Source organism: Cyprinodon variegatus, unplaced genomic scaffold (genome assembly GCF_000732505.1).
Source record: "Cyprinodon variegatus isolate N-32 unplaced genomic scaffold, C_variegatus-1.0 Scaffold1, whole genome shotgun sequence".
Taxonomy (NCBI): Eukaryota; Metazoa; Chordata; class Actinopteri; order Cyprinodontiformes; family Cyprinodontidae; genus Cyprinodon; species Cyprinodon variegatus.
In genome coordinates, this window is record NW_015150454.1 from 2,045,655 (window position 1) to 2,063,766 (window position 18,112).

Here is an 18,112-nt window from a genome sequence, read left to right on the forward strand (position 1 = left end):
CAACTGACTGGGTTTGTGTGTTTCAGAGTGAGAGTAAGGCTGCAGCAACGGGCTATGGCGGGATGAAACCAATGCATCATTAAATATACTGGAAGTCAGAAGCTGGGGCAACGCTCCCCTGCCTTCCTAACTGTCCTCCTCCTTTATTTAACTCTCTTCTATCAGCTGTATTCACACAGACATTCATAAAAGGCTGTTGTCCTTTTTACAATGGACATGGGCTAATTAAACAGCAGTCATTATTCATATAATTTCATTCTACTGTCTCGCAAAAAATGCCTTTGAACATTATACTGTGAAACTTTGTGCATTTCATATTATAGAGTAATGATCTATGCATTGTAGTACTGACTGTTCATAAAGCCAAACATCAATACACCCTGAGGAGAGACTGTCCCTCCTGCAACCTTGATCGTTGAATCATCTCTTATGGGGTTAATAATGAGCACACATCAAATCAACAATGGATATATAAAAGAATTTATTTCTCATGTGCACAAAAAAAAAAAAAAAGAAATGGAACAGAACTGGAAAAGGAACAATGATTGAGGCCACAAGGCTTTCCTTATAGATTTTCATCAGAGATCCTTTTAATGTCTGTGACACGTGTCCTGTATCATCTTTACAGCAGCGGATGACCCAGTCCAGCAAAGGTGCTCCATGTCCGAGAGGAAAACTGTGTTGTAACATTTTCAGATATGGAAATCCCACACGATTTCAAGTGCATTTTGTAGAACAAGTGGTTTTCTCTTTTCTTTTCTCATTTTTTTCTGGTTCTCTTCCTGGCAAGAGATTATGTTTTACATGGTAATCCAATGCTAACAGTCATATTGATGAAGGAAAAGTGGATAGTTTGTTGTTTAGGAATTCTGTGTTTCTGCACAAGGAGACACACATCATTTAATCTGGGAGATGATTACAAAACACAGGATTATATTTTTGATTGTTACCAAGGACTTAATGTGAGGGAAGCAAAAATGGAAAAAATGAAAAAAAAAAAAAAAAGTCTCACCACAAGTTTTATGAATCCCTTAGTTAACCTTTATACTCTTCTCCATGGGTACCGGTTATACTGGGCCCGACAACAAAACAGTGACAGAAAGCCATTTAACTTATTGCATAGTGACATAAAACACCATCATGACAAAACAAACAAAATAAAACAAGCAACAAAGACAACCTATGTGGATGTTAGCATCTGAAACCTGCCACTGCTATACCCATAGGTTATATTTTCCTCAAAAACATTACACTGAAGACACAAATGTAATGCATGATTTTCTCTTTTTTTTATCAGCTTCAGTGTGTTTATCTACAAAAGGAGCCAGTACAGGATATGATACTGCAGTGGTGTCTGTGTGTGACGTTATATATTTACAGAGACAACCTGTCTTCACATTTTTCACAAACCTTTATAGAAAGCAGCACTTTGTTTTCAACTGTTGGAATATTAAGCCACTAAATTTCCCCCTCCTCGTATGCATCTTGTTTAACTCTCTCGGCGTACACGTTGAGTTGACTCATCTAAAGGATAATACTGAAATAATAAACTTACTGTAAATAAAACATTAAATATCAAACTTAGTCTTTGGCAAATGTGGTAAGAGAAGAACATTTATGGAATATTTCCCCCAGAACAAACAATCAAACAAAAAAAGTGGGATGCAGAATCCTTCCAGTCCCTGTGGAGACGTGAATATGGGTAATTACCATCAAACCCATTTGATTTTAGGTTTGCAAAATTAGTTTATAAGGCATGTACTGAAATAAGTATATGGTTATATTGTGTCAGAATTGTATCATCTTGAATGTACAGTAGAGGCATGGCTTAACTTGTGGTTTTATTTATGTAATTAAAAAAGGAGTTTTCATTTATCTGATGAACTGTGTCTGTTTAACTTAATTATGTGATTTTTATCAAATACGTTCATGTAAATCTTCCACAAAAAGATGATAAAAAAAAAAAAATCTAAAAGCTGAGTTGTTAGTGCAAAAAAGAGCAAATTAACATGACAGGAAAATGTTGGATAAGTTTGCTCACAAAAAAAATAACTTTTACAGAAGAAAAAACACATTTTTGACGTTTTTTTAAATCCTGACACGACCATTATAAACTCATGGTCATCCTGACAGGCTTCATACTTTGTAGAAGGATTTACATTTTTACATCTGATTGTTTGCCACAGGTGGGACGTTCCCTATGGGACATAGGATGGTAAGCATCGAAGGACGTGCCGATAGCACAAGATGGACGGGTCAAGAAAGGAGACCACTGGATTTTCTCAAAGCACCTGGAAAAAAAGGGTTTTACTACAGCAAAAATGGAGCACCCATCTCTTTAGGTGTAAAAAGTGGGTCCGCAACACTGGTGTGAGTTGCTACATTACTGAACTGTGGGACAACCATCAATTTCTCTTAGACTTGTCTTTTCAGAGCAGACAAAAAATACTGTAGTTTATTACATAAAGGAATGTGAGGATCCATGAATAAAATAACAACAACAGCAACAACGAAAAAAAAAATTATAAATCCCACAAACATTGTTCCACATGGTAATCTTCACACAGTTTTTCTTCAATTTATATTTTATAATATATATATTTATAGAATCTGTTGAAGTCATTCTGAAAATGTTCAGGCCTGTGGGAGATTTACAGGCTCCAAGCTCCTTTGGGGTCCCTTGCCTCTCTCCCCCATCTCTGTCCCAACATGTGTAAAGCTAGAGCTGGGTGCAAATGCTCCAGCTTCTTGCATCCTTCCTCTGCATCGCATAAGTTGAAGGGGTCCCATTTTTTTTTCTCATATAGGACCAACGTGGAGGCCGAAGCTCCGGCCCTGCAGTCTGAACTGGTCTCCGGGGTGACTAGTGGCGGTCGTAGGCAGTGGCAGCAGTGGGAGGGGCGGAGCCACGGGATGCGGCACTATAATAATAAGGGGAACCTGAAAGTTAACAGAAGAACGAGTCGTTGGAAACCATCTGAAAGGCATGTGTACAGATTCTAAAGTTTTAAAAGAACTTAAAGACATTAAATCTCAGAAGTTTCAGTTGAACTGGAAAATAAGTCATACACATCTCCAATAGTGATGGAGGAAAATTATATATAATTTTCAAAATTCTTTACAAATAAACCCTTATCTGTGTCAGTGCTCTAGGAAATCGACTTTTGCAAATATTGTAGTATGTATTCTTGGGATTTTTCTTTACAAGCTTTGCACATCTGGAAATTTTTTACCTTTATCATTTTTAGGATACATCAAGCAAAGTAAGATCCCTTGCAAAGTATGAGAAAAAAATCATTGGTTATTTTTTGCTATATGTTGCAAATTGATTTTCAGTCGAGACTTTGACTAGACCATTCTAAAATGTGACATTTCTTTGATTATTGCCTATTACAATCAGCCTGTTGGTTTCCTTAAACAACCCTGTCTTGGTACGGTAAGTTTGCATAGGTGCCAAGCTCGTATTAGTTTCCAAAGATGGGATATTGTTTTTTTTAACCTTATGTGCTATAAACCTCTCTTCAACTTTATCTTTGACCTGTATGATCTGTTCCACGGTCTTGTAAAAGCAAAACTCTGAGGTCTTCACAGAACAGCTAAATTTCTACTCAGAGTAAATTAGACACAGTTTAATAAGTAAATTACCCCTGGAAGCAGTTGGTTGCTATAGATACTATTTAGGGTTATCAGATTAAAGGGAGCTGAATGTAAATGCAAGTATTGATATACCTTATTTGTTAAACATTTAAAAAACAATATATCATTTTTCATCAGGTCTCATTTATGGACAACTGTATTTTGGTCAAGGAATTAGAATCCCCATAAACAACAAAGTTTATGATAAAATGTGAGAATTGTGTTCAATTCAAAGGGTTTGAATACTTTATTGAGGCACAGTAAATAGGATAAAGTCAGTGAATGTACCTACTCAGTAACGCTGGATTACTGAACCTCCAAGCTTCATTGTAGGTTGTGTACTGGGGATGAGAGTAGGGATTACCAGAAAAGTCCCCCCCTAGAGAGAAAACAAGCACAATTATTCATGGGGGGATTTTATGCAAACAGACAAAAATATATATAATTGTAAATTTCACAACCCATTTGTAATTATTTTCCCTCTATAGTCACTTCTGCCCATTTCACCATAAACTCAGCATTCTTCTCTGTTCTTCTCATTTTTGGGCATCCCTATACTTTCTTTTCCTCTCACTTTCCATTAAGTTGCATTTGACCATCAGCAAAACATTAGCAGGAGGTTTTATACCACAACTGATTGCAAAATCGGTGAAACTGTTTCGAGTGCCACTTCTTGCTGTTTGAGCTGAGCACATCTCTAAACAACAGAGGGAGTTGTGTTTGCAGCTGTTTGGACGACAGATTTACACACACACTGGCAGCTATAGCATCCTCACCGCTGCTCATGTAACTCGAGCTCATCCCGGAGAGAGATAGTGATTTAAATATTTACAGGCCCTCTACGCCTCTGTGTTCTGACCCTTAACTGTTTGCTGTGAACCTGAACTACAGGTTAAGTAGAGGGGAAAGAGATACGCTCTGTAGCCCTGGGTGTCCGTGGAGGCGAGGAGAAGAGCACAGGCAGTGTTTATCGACGGGGCTGGTGAGGGCGCGCTGCATGTGGAAGCGGTGAGGGTAATGAGCGCTGGGAGCTGGAGTGTAACTGAGAGGAACTGTCCCATCTCACGGCCACTGATTGTGGTGATCGCCTATCGAGTTCATCTAATGTCCTCATCCACTGATGCTAACCGCACGCTAACCACAGACTTCTAAGGCTATAACGAGCTTGCTTCAATCCATGAGGAAAGCTTGGACATTTTTTCACTGTCCTTTTATTTTTTCTTAATGTTTAGCAAACTGCTGTCTCCTCTCACATGATCTCAAGCTCTGCAGCAGTCCTTGAATGAGGTTTCATTGGGCCTGTTAGTATAATTATCAGGATCCCAGAAAAAAATTGATTCACCTACCAGGAACCATGCCAGCAAGTGTGGAGGTGGGGTAGCTCCCTTGTCCTGTGGGCGGGACGTGGGGTGGGTAGCCAGGTAAAGTGGTGCTTGCCATGTCTCGACCTGCAAGTACACAGAAGATTTCATTAGTAAAAACAGAACTACCAACAAAACCAAATGAATAGAGTGACCATACTGTATTACACATTTTTTTATAAAAAAAAAAAATGGGTGTGTTTTTATTTTGCATGCATAAATACATATACTTTAGCTATGTTTCATTTTGCATATTTAATTTATGAAACGTATTGTTATTTAAGCAAAGGACCAGTATGTTTGATTATTTTTATTTGTTATATTTTGCAATGTACACCAAGGAACACTCAGAGACTCTAAATCTATAAAGTTTTGAGCAATGTTTGGTGCCAGTACCAGCTTAGGAAGCCAATTTACAATTCAAAAAACAAATGAGCTCAAAATGCTTTATGACATGAAAATCCTTGTATTTTTCGGATTCATAGTAGTATTTCCCAATTTGGGGCCAAGGGTGTTATATTCATGTTAGAGAAAATTACATCAAATTAGTTTCGACATGTATTTCTTTCTATATGCTTTCTCCGTATTAACAGCTCAGCATATTTCCCTAATTTAGTTACATTGCAGCCTTATTAAAATTTGTAATAAATAATACCTCCAAATTACACAAAATACCTCATTATGGCAATGTAAAATAAAAATACATGAATCTAAGTGTTAACAGCCTTGGATCTTTATTTTGTGGATCCACCTTAGCAAAGTTTATTTATGTGCATGCCTTTCCTAATCCTGTGCAATCAACTACATTTACCACAGATGTGCTCCATGTAAGTTGTAGAAACATGTCAAGGATCATCAGGGAACACTGTATGTACTTTAGCTCAATTTGGAGCTTCGTAGCAAAAATGTGAATACTTAGGTAAATGTCATTTCTTAGTTTTCTGTTTGTAATAAACTGACACAATTATACATATACAGTACACTGAATATTATTTGGAATAACATAACTAACATAAGCTCAGCTGTGTAAATGTTTTCAAGATGCAATATATAAAATAAGAGGCTGCAAATAACAGTAGTTATTCCACTACAACCAAAGAAGCTAAAGGTGATGGAAGCATTGTACCAGTGAAAATTTTCTTTTTTTTCTTCTCTATATTCAGACTTTTAATTAACAATGACAGCACTGGGTTGGGGTAAGTAAGAGTGCCCTAAATCCAAGCCAGGCCCCAGCATCATCATCTCTGTTTTAACAACCCCCCACCCGAAACCCATTTTGGACCTCCTCTGAGCCCCCTGACTTTGTGCCCGTCACAAGGCTGGAGAGACTGGAAGGTCTATTGTGAACCTAATAGATAGGCAATAGGTCCGATGTAGAGAAAAGTTCTGACCATAGCTCGGAAGAGCATAGCTCCGATAATGAGGGCCCAACAGTCAGTTTAGCTCCTGTTTACACAACAATAGATCCAAAAGGCAGCATGAGAAGGTGGCTGTTTTAATTTGGTGCATAACTGAGAATTGCTAAATGGTTAAAAGTGAGCATAGACTGAAATCAAATGGACATTTTTTATTTTTTCAATTCATCTATCGGGCCTCATGGGCAAGGCTGTACCTGCTATAAAGGGCTGGCTGGCATACTGGCTGTAGCTGGGGCCGTGGGCATGGGTAAGGTAGCTGGGAGTGGAGGCATCTACAGAGAGGCTGGTCTGGTGGGGCAAGATGTCAGCTAGAGCAGAATCCCCAACAGAGGAGGGGGTGAAGGGAGCAAAGGATGCCTCATGGGGCTCCCGCTTTACACACATGGAAGGCGGATATGACTGGTGAGAGTCTGGCATGTGGAAAAAAAAGATAAAAAAGAAAAAAAACTTGATAGAATGCAAGCATACATTGCCACACGTTCTATACTCACATTTTAATCAATCACACATGTAGAATGAGATGAGGGCTTTATTTTGTGTTAATCAAACACTGCATAGTATAAAACACAAAAGGGGGTGTAAAGTCCTAGATTCACTTTCTTTAAACTGTACTTAAGGTTTCCAAGACTTTACTCCTATTTTTTTTTTTATCTTCGAGGAAAATTATATTAGGTATTTCAGATGTGAAAGAGCATAAAAACAGCATTTAGTGTTTGATTTGTTCATTTACATAGCTTATTATATTAATCTTATATGCACCCTGCAGTAATTCATCCAACTGAGTGTAAACATACACCAGTGAAATGTTGTAGCAACACATCGCGCCTGATCAATCAAGCTCAAATGCATACAAAATTTCCCTAAGGTTTTGAGAAAACAAACAGCATAATCTCATGGCTGCTCTGTCTCAGAGCTAAAGAAGTAAACAATCAGCTAACAGATAGTTGAAAACGCCATGCTTTGCACTAATTTGGCTGATGAGTCCTGGCATCTTTCGTCTTTTTTTTTTTTATCCAGCTCTGCCTCTTTAACCTGTGCAATCAATGTAAGCTCTGTCTTTCTCTGGTCCCTCCATGTTGTGCTGAGGTGCCCCGCTCTGTTTGCTGGGGCCTGAGATGGACCCCCCCCACCTCCCCGACACCATGATAGCCTCATTAGCTGCTTCCCCCATCATTGTTGTTTTACAACAGGACTGTGTGTTGTGATTCCTCATTAAGATAAGGGCTGAAGGGGGATTTAACACTGTCAGTCCTTAAATGCTAAGCAAAAAGAATGAGGGAACACAGCTGAATTTGTTTGAGCCAAGTTCTCTCGCATCCCTTTCATACAGTAGCTGTAAACATTCCCTTAAACAGAGAAAACCTGAATGATTTCAGGCTTTAGTATAAGATTGCTTGATTAAAACCGGGGAATTTTAAATCAGTGCGAGTCAGTTTAAGATTTAAATGGATGGACAGGGGAAACTCTGTAGACATCATAAGAAAGTCACAGTATCAGACTAAAGCTAACGCCCAGTCTAAGGACAGTGACTTAGTGGGGTCTCTACACTCTAGAAAACACCAGGACTTAAAAAACATATCTGTTTATGAACACATTATATTATTAATATTTAAACTGTTAAACAACTACATTCACCATGATGCATGTTTTCCTTTAATTGCCATTTTTACTCTATGGCCATATTTGTATGTAATACAAGCTTTTTGTAACATTTTCTTTTAAACCTATATTTTCTAATACAATTCCAAGTGCACCTTTTCTGTATTTTACCTGTTAAAAGCAACTCAATTTTAAAACTATTGTCAGCCAATGACAATTGTAAAAGAATTAGGAACACAGACTTCAAGGCAACAACTGCAACACATTTTGAGGGAATGGTAATTTAGCACCATAACTTTTGCTTTGGCCTCACCCTCTCAGACCAACTTTTACTGAGAGATTGAAATATTCATAGATCAACTTATTTGGATTTATAATTACGACAGTGAGAAACATGTCCACTTTTGGTAGCAACTTATAACAATTTACAATCAAGCAGGTGATTATTTACACTAGCCTGTCCAGTCACAATGATTCACCCAGGGCTTAAAACAGTCTAGAAAGGCAGGAGTTTACTTTAGCACCAGAAACACCCATAATGCAACAGCACTTTTTTGTAATCACAGCAGTCAATATTGCAGCCATAATAGAGCTATGTTCTAAAAATGCACTTTATTTTGTCCCAAATGAGACTGATATAACTTCAGAATTCCAACAGCTGGCTGCTGTTAGATATTTTCTTTTTAAATAGAAGACTTTGCATTAAATCTGTATTTACTGGAGATGTTCTCTCCCCTCTCTGTTAGTCCTGCTCTGGCCTTTGCAATCAGGTGCTGCTAGCTTCTCTTCAGACTAAAAAGATGTGTATAATATGTACGTCAGGGGCTAACCAGGCTATTTTTACACAGGAAACTTAGGTACATGAATGTACTCCACAAAATAGTCCTAAAGATGTATAGCATTTTTAGTCAAAGAAACTGACAAATTGGAAAGTAAAACAGTGGCTGTTAGCCTCATCCTATCAGATAAACCAATCGGGATGAATATTAAAAAAAGATGCCAAGAAAAGTATTTAGTAAATTTATTAAGCTCCTGAATTTTATAAAAAAAAAAAAGTTTAAATATTTCCCAACCAATAAATGCAACATTGCTTCTTAGAACTTAGATGTAAAAGATTTTAAATTTTTTGTAGAAGATTTTAATATTGCTTAAAAAATTGTCTACATTAACAAGAAGCTTTAAAGTAGCCCTTTGTTTGGAAACTATTTCATATTTGTTCGTGGCTTAGAACAAATTTGTTTCAACTCTATTTAAGATAAACCTAGTTTGCTTCTGTTTTGTCAGCACCAGAGCAACTGTTGAGAAACATTCGGTAGTTGCAGAGCACCAACAACTGATACAAATGCTGCGTTCGAGACCACTGAACTCTGAAACTAATCAGACATGGTGCTGCTTATTGTCCTGGAGACGAGGCAGCGCCGGGGAAAAGGGGAGGCTGTCAAATCCCGGGCCTGGATGATGGAGATGGAAGATAAACTTGGAGTCCATGGGGACCTTTTTCCCCCTGCAAACACATATCTGAGAGAGGGGAAGATGGTATAGAGTTCTCCAACATCTGTCTCCGCTCAACCACTGATACCACATCTACAGACCTCATCAACCATAGAAATAAACTGTTAGGAACCTGTAGCGGTCCTCAGAGAGATGCTTTCAGATATAGCTACAACAGGCTGCCCTCAAGTGAGTGTTTTACTTTTAAATGCACACTAAGGAACTTTGGTGTACATTGGCTGCTTAAGCTCTTCTTTCAGTTGAAGAACAATTTTCTTCCCTTAAAGCACAGCTGTCATCTTGCTTGAAGCAGCCATTCAGGGCAAAGTTTACAAATATACTTTAAAATATGGTGTTGGGGCAAAAAAAATAAAAAAATAGAAGTTGCACCCATTTCTGGTTGAGCAAAGAACATTTTCAGAGCCAAATGAGCTGAATTACACACCTACAGTCCGCAGTTTCCCTAAAATTCATTATCAAATGTGTGCTTAAAACTTTACGTGAGCATTAAGAGAGGAGAGGGAGACAACAAATTAATTTCTAAGCTCAGGGCTGCAGGTATTAACCGAGCTGTGACGAACCATTTGTCACCAGGCTACACACCAGGCACCACAGGTTAGGTAGCTGCATATTGTTTGCAACTCAGCAGGAAAAAAACTGGTGCTGCCAAGTCATAAAAAGGAGACTCCAATCCATCTGTGTGTGCGCAGCTGAAAGTCCTCGAAAGTAAAGCACTCAGCTCTTTCAATTGGTTACATTTACTGTTTGTCACCAGAGCGAGTGTGAAGTGGATGCAAAAACAATACAAAAATGTAAATGTAAAACTACCAGCTTTATTATTTACACCTGCTAGAGCTGCTCAGGTTCAGAGGGGTTCCCATTTACACCTGGGCTCCTGGAAGGCTCTGCTGAGAGCGATTATCTAACCCAGCTTGCACCGACATCACTGAATCTTAGCAGGTCTGTCCTCATCTAACTTTGAATAGTCCTGAGAGGTTTGCTTAAAACACAGCTACATTAATCCGGGTAAAGATCTATAAAGGGGATCTGTGCTTTTTTTTTATCCAGCTTTTATTGTCATTACACTGTCACAGGAATAGAGCAACGAAATTCACTCTCTGCATTTAACCCATCCCCTTGGGGAGCAGTGGGCTGCCATTGTGCGGCGCCCGGAGGGACACAGAATGGCAGTCTGTGTCCCAATCAGAACCTCAGGATTCCAAGCTCTAAAAAAATAATTAATTAAAAAATAAAATCTGTGATGCTGGGGGTTCTGGGAACTTTAGTAGAGTACATGGCATCATTTAATCTTTACATGACCAAGAAATTTATAACAGAAATGTAGTTTGTCTGATAAGCTAGCTGAACATGGACTATTACTGGCTCTTTCAGCACAATAGGCTGATGATTTAACTTTAGGCCAGATCAATAAAGAAAATATCCTCCAGGATCGATAGAAATTGTGCAAAAAGGAAATATTTAGGATTCCTTCATTCTTTATCGAGCATTGTGAAATGCAGTAGTAAACAACCATGTGCTGTCCTATTGACAAAAGGTGGTTGCACAAAGTAGTTACTTTAGAGGTGCAGTACTTGTGCCTTTTATGACTTTGTTTAAAGATGCTTCTTTTGTTGATTCCAGTAAATTAACTCATATCAATTCCAAAACTGGAATATTTGGGCAAATTTTTTTTATCCATCTTTACAAGCAATACAATACAAAAAGCCATTATGCTCTTCATATGCAACTTAAATTTATTTATTCTACATTTTGATTGTCCTTTATTTATTGATGCTAACGGTAGGTTTGTTTGTTTACGTATTGCACCTCATCACCAAAACATTCTTCATACATGTAAAAACAGTACTGGCAATAAAGCGTTTCATGATTCATATTCTAAATAAACATAATAGAATTTTAAATTCCATTTATTGAATCATTTGTTAAATGGTAAGTTATTTAACATTAGCAGCCACGTTTTACTTTTTCATGATCTTCCTAAATGCCAATGATGGTGTGCTTCAGTGCGTTAACTAACTCTGTGACATTGCTGCCACCCTTCCTGCAAGTAAACTGCTTCGTGTGACCTGCTAGGGTAAACAGAGGACACAAAAGATGGCCGACTTTGCTTTCTCTATGGGGGCCCCTGGAATGCAAAACTGAACACTTCATTAATCATTCATCTTTAATAGATTATGCAAATTTCAGGACATAAAAATCAACAAGATCAATAACGGTATGCATTTTAATTGGGAGCAGAAAACATTTAAGGAATGAATATAATCTCACAGCTCCATCCAGTATGAGAGCATAATTTATTGATAATTGGATTCCAGCCTAAGTGAGGAAGGTAATTTAGCAGTTTCTCAGCCTTGGCATACACTCCTATTTACAGGGTTTGCTAATGGTAGAAAAAAAAAATTATATCGCACACTAACAACCTACACACGGCTTCGTATATTACTTTGTATGTTTGAAGTGATAAAGTTTACTGGATATTACTTGCGAGTTTAATTTTGTTTGTGCTCAGGGCACACAGACACATTTGTTTAATTAAATGGCTGCACTGATATCTTCTGTCAAATTACACTTCTTGAAGTTTTTCCATCTCTTAATGCTACCTCTGGTCCTCTGAGATATCACTTTAGGGGGCCCCGAGCCCCCAGGTGGACTTGGAGGCCACCTGCTATGAGTTTGCTCCCTAGAGCGAGACCACTTTCATAGGAGGAGCCCAACATAAAAGACAAAAACACACCTTTCTTCTCCTGAGGCCCAATTTTCCGGGGCAAAGCTACCTCCCACATATTCGAGAATAAAAAGGGGCTCTTTCTTTTCCCATCACTCTTTGCGCAAGTCTGGGGTCAGACTACAGGGATCATATGAGATGGGCGACTGCAGTTTTTCAATCATGCTGTCCTCTTTCCTGACCAGCTCATACACAAACACAAACCCCCCACACACAAACCCACGCTAACTGATTCCCACTGCGCCATTATGGAACTTTTATTAAAACCTTAGCATATTTAGAGAGTATGCATGGACCAGAATAAACCTAACTAACCTCCACTGAAAGAAAGCCTCTATCTCAACAATTAAGCATTTTTTTAAATGATCCAGGTGACAATCAGCCTGGACAGAAGAGAAGAAGCCATAGAATAAAACAGCATATGCAATGTATTTAGACTGCAAACACATCATAAGTGTTAAGAAAAAACAAATCTTTGATTTGTGCCTTTTTTTTATGCAAGTGCCAAAGTCAGTAGCAAGCCTGCCAGACATGGTCTTTTTCCAGCTGCTGTCAGTCAGCAAGATATGAGTCTATGATGGCAGTGTGGTGCAGTAGCGAGGACAGCAGCTGTCTCTCATGAGAAACACTCATAGTCAATCTGTTAGCAAGTCATTCTGGCCAAACAGCAGCCAGTTAGGAGGTTAGGAGCTGTAATTGGGACAGACCTGTAGGGTCTAATGTGCTCAGGCAGTGGATCACCTCATTCTATACCTTCAAAGATAAACACAAAATGCAACACAAAGAGCCTTTTTACAAAGTGATGAGAGCCGGTGGAGTTGGAAAAAATTATAAATACGTATGTTATGCATCATCTACAGTGCCCACAGTATTTAAAACCTTTAATGTGTGACTTTACTTTAAAACAATGACAACGTTTTCATTGATGCTATAGGCTAAAGACCAACACAGAGCAGACAGTAAATGGGAATTGAAAGAAAAAATCTAGATTTGTTTCAAGATAATAACCAAAAGAAAAACAAAAATGTATTTCTTTACCGCTATCTATTAGCTTTCATGTGCCTACTTAAGAAAGTCTTCCTCACATCATGATACTGCCATCCCCTATTTTATTATGAAGATAATATGTTGAGTAAATGGAGCAATGTAAGTTTTCTGCCAAAATTGAACTTCGGCATGTCAGCCAAAGACATTTTTTTTTTTCAGTCGTCATCAACAGCACCTTATTTCCCACATCCTTATGGTCTTCTGCATGGCTGCAACCTCCAGACTGAAACTGCTATACCTATTTTTCAACAACAGCTTTCTTCTGGCTGCCCTTCCATAAAGTGGATATATATATGGAATGCAAGGCTAATTGTCCTGTCAACAGATTCTTCCACCATGGCTGCAGATCACCATAGCTCCTACAGAGTTCTTGACTTTTTCTTTGGTATAACTTTGCACCCCAGATAACTAGAAAGAAATCAACTCAGTATCTGACTTTAATACGCTTGCCTGGGGCCCATAACATTTAGCCAGTTCTTATTTCATATAGTGGATTTGGCAAAAGATAACAGCTTTATTTAACAACTGGTAACAAAATAAGATTATGTAAGAAAGTACCTTCCTATTACAACTCTAGCAACAAATTTTACATGTTACTTGTTAGCTGCCTGGCCTATAATTTAGCTGCAGTTATGCTGAGTTAAGCACAGGTAATTTGATTTAATATCTTGACCCTGAAAGTCAAGGATTGCTTTTGATTTTATTGACGAATATTTGATTAAAGAGGGCTCAATAAAAATGCTTGTTTTTTCATTTTACTTTTATTTCTTTAACATGATTTAAAGTTTTATATATATTTTAGTTTTGCTTTTTAACACTTCATGTCGAAAAAGCACTTAAAATCTTTATAAAACATTTAGAAATGTGTGCTGGTGTGACACACTGTTTAAAACATTTCCAAATGCATATTTATATATGTATATATTTTTTACTCAAATGTGGGGATGTACTGTATAACTATTAAAGTGAAACCCTAAAACAGGGGAAAATAACATTGTATTGTTATTTCTGAAGTTCCTCATCAGTGATTATCACAATTTCACAGAGCTTTAAATAATGTGTACATCTTTTTATGAACCTGTGGAAGTTAGCGCGAAGAATGGATTCAAGGAAGGAGTTTTTAGGGAGTTAAAAACACAGAGAACACATTGTTCTGTTGTCTTCCTCTTACTGACTACGTTTACCACCTTGGTGTAGATGTCTTTCACTGCTGCACCTGCTCACATTCTTTTAAGACCCAGTGCAGCATGAATCAGATTGTACCTGTCACAACAGAGTAGCTCTGCGAGACACTGGAAGCGAGGTCGGAGCTGGCACTGGTGGAGAGGCTGGGCTTCACATCTTCCAGGCTGCCATTCAGGGATGGGAGGGAGTACTCATTCGCCTGCAGACAAACAGACAGACACACATGAGCAGGTGGCAATCAAAGATATACAGCTCACTCTGGCTTTATTTAATTTCACATTCCAACAGATCAGGTCGTGATCTGATTAATATTACTCATGCACTGCGCATTGGCTCATCGTAGATGCCCGACTTGCAGCAGAGTTCCCAGTTAAGGTGACATTATGTAGAAAAAGATTGACTGACACCTCCTGGTGTTTCTTGTATTCTCTCACACAGGATGTTTCCTGCAAATTCTGTGAACATCACCCCTGCCTGTGCTCCCTGTGTTTCACCGAGACCTGTGATGATGTATGCATGCATTAGGGCTTGTCTGAGAAGATGGCAGAGAGGGAGAGTGGGATGAGAGAGGGATTCGAAGAGGAGTGAAAGGACGGGGTGTCAGCTGGCTCTTTGTGCTCCACTGCAGTCATCCCTGTGACCAGTCAAGGGAGGAGACATTCAGGGCTTTGTTACAGGAGAGACATGTGGTGTTTTTTTTTTTTTTTTTTTTTTTTTATCTTTTCTTTAAAAAAAAAAAAGATATTGGGGTGCCCAAGCTTAAATTCTGCCTTTGTGCTTTACATTCAAGATAAATACAAAAACTGAGATTTTGCATATTGCTGAATGCTTGTATTTATTTTTTATGTTGTTTTTTCATTTGAAGCCAAGCTTTTAAACCAAGCTGCTGCTAGATACCTCTTTTATAATTTACAAATTTTGTTATGTTGGTGCTGTGATAAACAATTTGGTGGGAGCATATAATCTCTTGTTTTGTCCATGTTAATCCCAGGTAAAGACTCTGTTTGCAATTGTGATAAATCCTGTTTGGTAATGAGATGACATTTCCTGACCCTGTGCTTATTTAAAAAGAGAAGTGTTTGCATGCACATTGGTGTCTATGAGGAATATGTCACAGTGCGTGTGTGCATCTGTTTGTCTCAAAGGATTGTGTTTTGGGGGTGGGGGCTATAGGGTCCCAGAGGGGCAAGCTGGTGACCCCAGTCTTGTCTGCCTCTATCCCAGATAAACTCTAATTGTCTGCTTACAACTGTTCCCTGGCACTAGGCAGGATGTTCTTCTATCCCGTTGGGCCTCAGCCGCACAAGAGCCATTTTGTCATGCAGATGGGTTGTGGGTAGAGGCTGGGCAGGGGCTGGGCGGAGGGCGAGTGGCAAGCGCAGAGGGGCCTGAATGACCTGACCACATGGCTGCCAGAAGTGTGGGAGGGATGCAGCCTATTCAGCCTGGCCTCTTCAAAATGGCTTTTTAATGTCCTGATGCAGACACCAGACAAGCCCCTAATAGCCTAATATCCCACCTTTTCACCAGTTTCAGAAAAGGAGGGGGTGTTGGAAACAAGCTGAAAAAGGGGAGGCGCATGGAAAGAGTGGAAAGCAGCCTGATTAATATTACATTAAATTAAAACTGATTTTTCTGGACCATTCTGACGCCGTTATTCGCCCCCTTTCCTCAGCCCCCTCTTGCCTTCTTAATACCTTCTCCTCCGCTCTTTGTGATTGCAAGTCATTTCCAATTCATTTTGGTATTGATCTTGCCATAGAAATCACTTTGGTAATTAGCTGCATTAGGGGCTGTAAAGCAGGCTGAGGGGCTGTCCCTCTGATTTATCGCCGCTGTAATTCCCCACGATCGCACAGAGATGAAAATGAACTCAATTAGGGCACAGCTAAGGCTGTGTGGGCACCCAGATAGAGTTCCAATGGAAAAATTAATAGTCTCTTGTTGTTTAACAGTATAATGAATGTAAATAAAGCTTATCCTCTGTAATAGATTGTAGGCTTCAAGGCTACATTTAGGCACCAGTTTCCCAACATCACTTTTTGTTCAATAAGAAAAAGTAGCATGTACAGAATTTACGAAACACAAATATAAACATATTGAGATTGGTTAACATGGAGAACATAGTGTTGTATGGGCTTAGAGGAAACAAAAACTCAAGAAAATGCCTTGAGAAACATAACTTTTGAGTGTCTGTTTGGCCATCTGCAGATTCTAAAAAAACAAACACTGAATAAACTCCTTTATACCCTCAAACCAGATCAAATGTAAAGGTTGAAGCTGCTGATGTGGTTGAAATAGCTTTGTTAGAATGGAATCTGAGAACCAGTTGTCTTTAGTCTAATGACTGTGGCTTCATGTTTAAGCCTTTTTCTCTTCCATCCATCTCTTCCATATTCAGGTCCTTGGTAGAAATAGTTTAAAATCTTTATAACAAAAACCGAATCATTGTCAGATGTTCTTCTAAGTTGTGAAATGCACTAGTCCTAATTAAATAAACGTAATTTATTGACGCATTAATAAAATGCAGCAAAAATATAACATAAAAACTGACTAAATTCAACAGCGATTTTCAAGTATTTATTGCAGAAACTGTTATCTGCTCAATCAGAAAAGCTGTCTGCTTGGGTAGAGCTTATAGTAAGCTCCTAAACAGATACATGGCTTATAGCATGCTAACTGTAGATCTTTTATTTAGCATTAATTAATAACAATGTAACTTCTTAAGTATCCACACCTTGATTGTTTGTTTTTTTTCAATTGAAGATTTCCAAAATAACAAATTTAAGTTTCTTGTAAGTATCAAGCTGCTGTAAGCTGGTGTTTTACAGCAACAGGTGGGGGAGAGGAAGTTCTGTTATTTTCTGCTACGTAGTATGATACACACTTTTAGTGTTATAAACATTTTCAAATCTATCTGTTCATTCACTCTGGAATCTAGTTTGACTCTAATTGTGATCATTGGTCTTTCAAAGCAGTGTTGCTGAGCATACTATTAACGTTTGTGATTAGCAAAGACTTCATGCAACAGACATCTGTATTGGTTCTGAAGACGTTTGAAAAATACAGCCCCCAGCTCCCAAATATATCAAATATTCGCTTTATTGGAAAAGACAAACCTGCTCTGGTTTAATGTGTTCTGAAGTGGGGAAGACATCAGGGTAAGAAGGCCGTTCAAACACGCGGTCCAGGGCTTCCAGTTGTTGCTGGGTGAAGGCGTCTGCTCGCAGATGCTTTCTTAAACTTTCCACACTACCCTGAGAGTCACTTCCTGGGCCTGAACCATCTGAGCCATCTAAAGAAAGAGGAAAGGAAAAAAGTGGTGCAAAAGAAAACATTGTCAGGTTATTCTTATAGCATTACATGATATAAAGTTTTACAGATCTGGTACTACTTTGTCCTAATATCCTCTTTGCTGTAGACAATTTTACTTGCTGTAGACAAGTTTAGCTAATTGGACCATTATTTTTAGTATCTTTTAGATCGTTAAAACTTAATGCAGTGGAGGCACAGTTGTGTTTCAAAAGATCCTTCTGTCATTTTGGCTGCGGGAGAGAGAGAGCAAAACTTTCAATAGACAGCAGAAAGGCTGAACATGGTAGAGCTACATTTCTTTATTTTAATCAGCA

The 18,112-nt window shown here is 38.5% G+C and overlaps 1 protein-coding gene across 27 annotated transcripts in view; it reads right to left on the reverse strand.

Moving 5' to 3' along the window:
* Positions 1–471: 471 nt before the first annotated feature.
* pax2 (paired box 2) overlaps positions 472–18,112 on the reverse strand; it is a 38,524-nt gene continuing 20,883 nt past the window's right edge. For 11 of the 27 annotated variants that reach the window (XM_015393662.1, XM_015393905.1, XM_015393176.1 and 8 more), the window contains 6 exons: positions 17,603–17,778; positions 14,562–14,682; positions 6,610–6,825; positions 4,983–5,084; positions 3,929–4,015; positions 472–2,921 (listed from right to left, as the gene is read on the reverse strand). In XM_015393662.1, coding sequence (XP_015249148.1) covers positions 2,800–2,921; positions 3,929–4,015; positions 4,983–5,084; positions 6,610–6,825; positions 14,562–14,682; positions 17,603–17,778 — 824 coding nt within the window. In that variant the 3' untranslated portion in view covers positions 472–2,799. Of the gene's footprint in view, positions 2,941–3,924; positions 4,016–4,982; positions 5,085–6,609; positions 6,826–14,561; positions 14,683–17,602; positions 17,779–18,112 lie in introns of all 27 variants that reach the window. The other 16 variants (XM_015394684.1, XM_015394535.1, XM_015394385.1 and 13 more) reach the window with 5 other exon arrangements.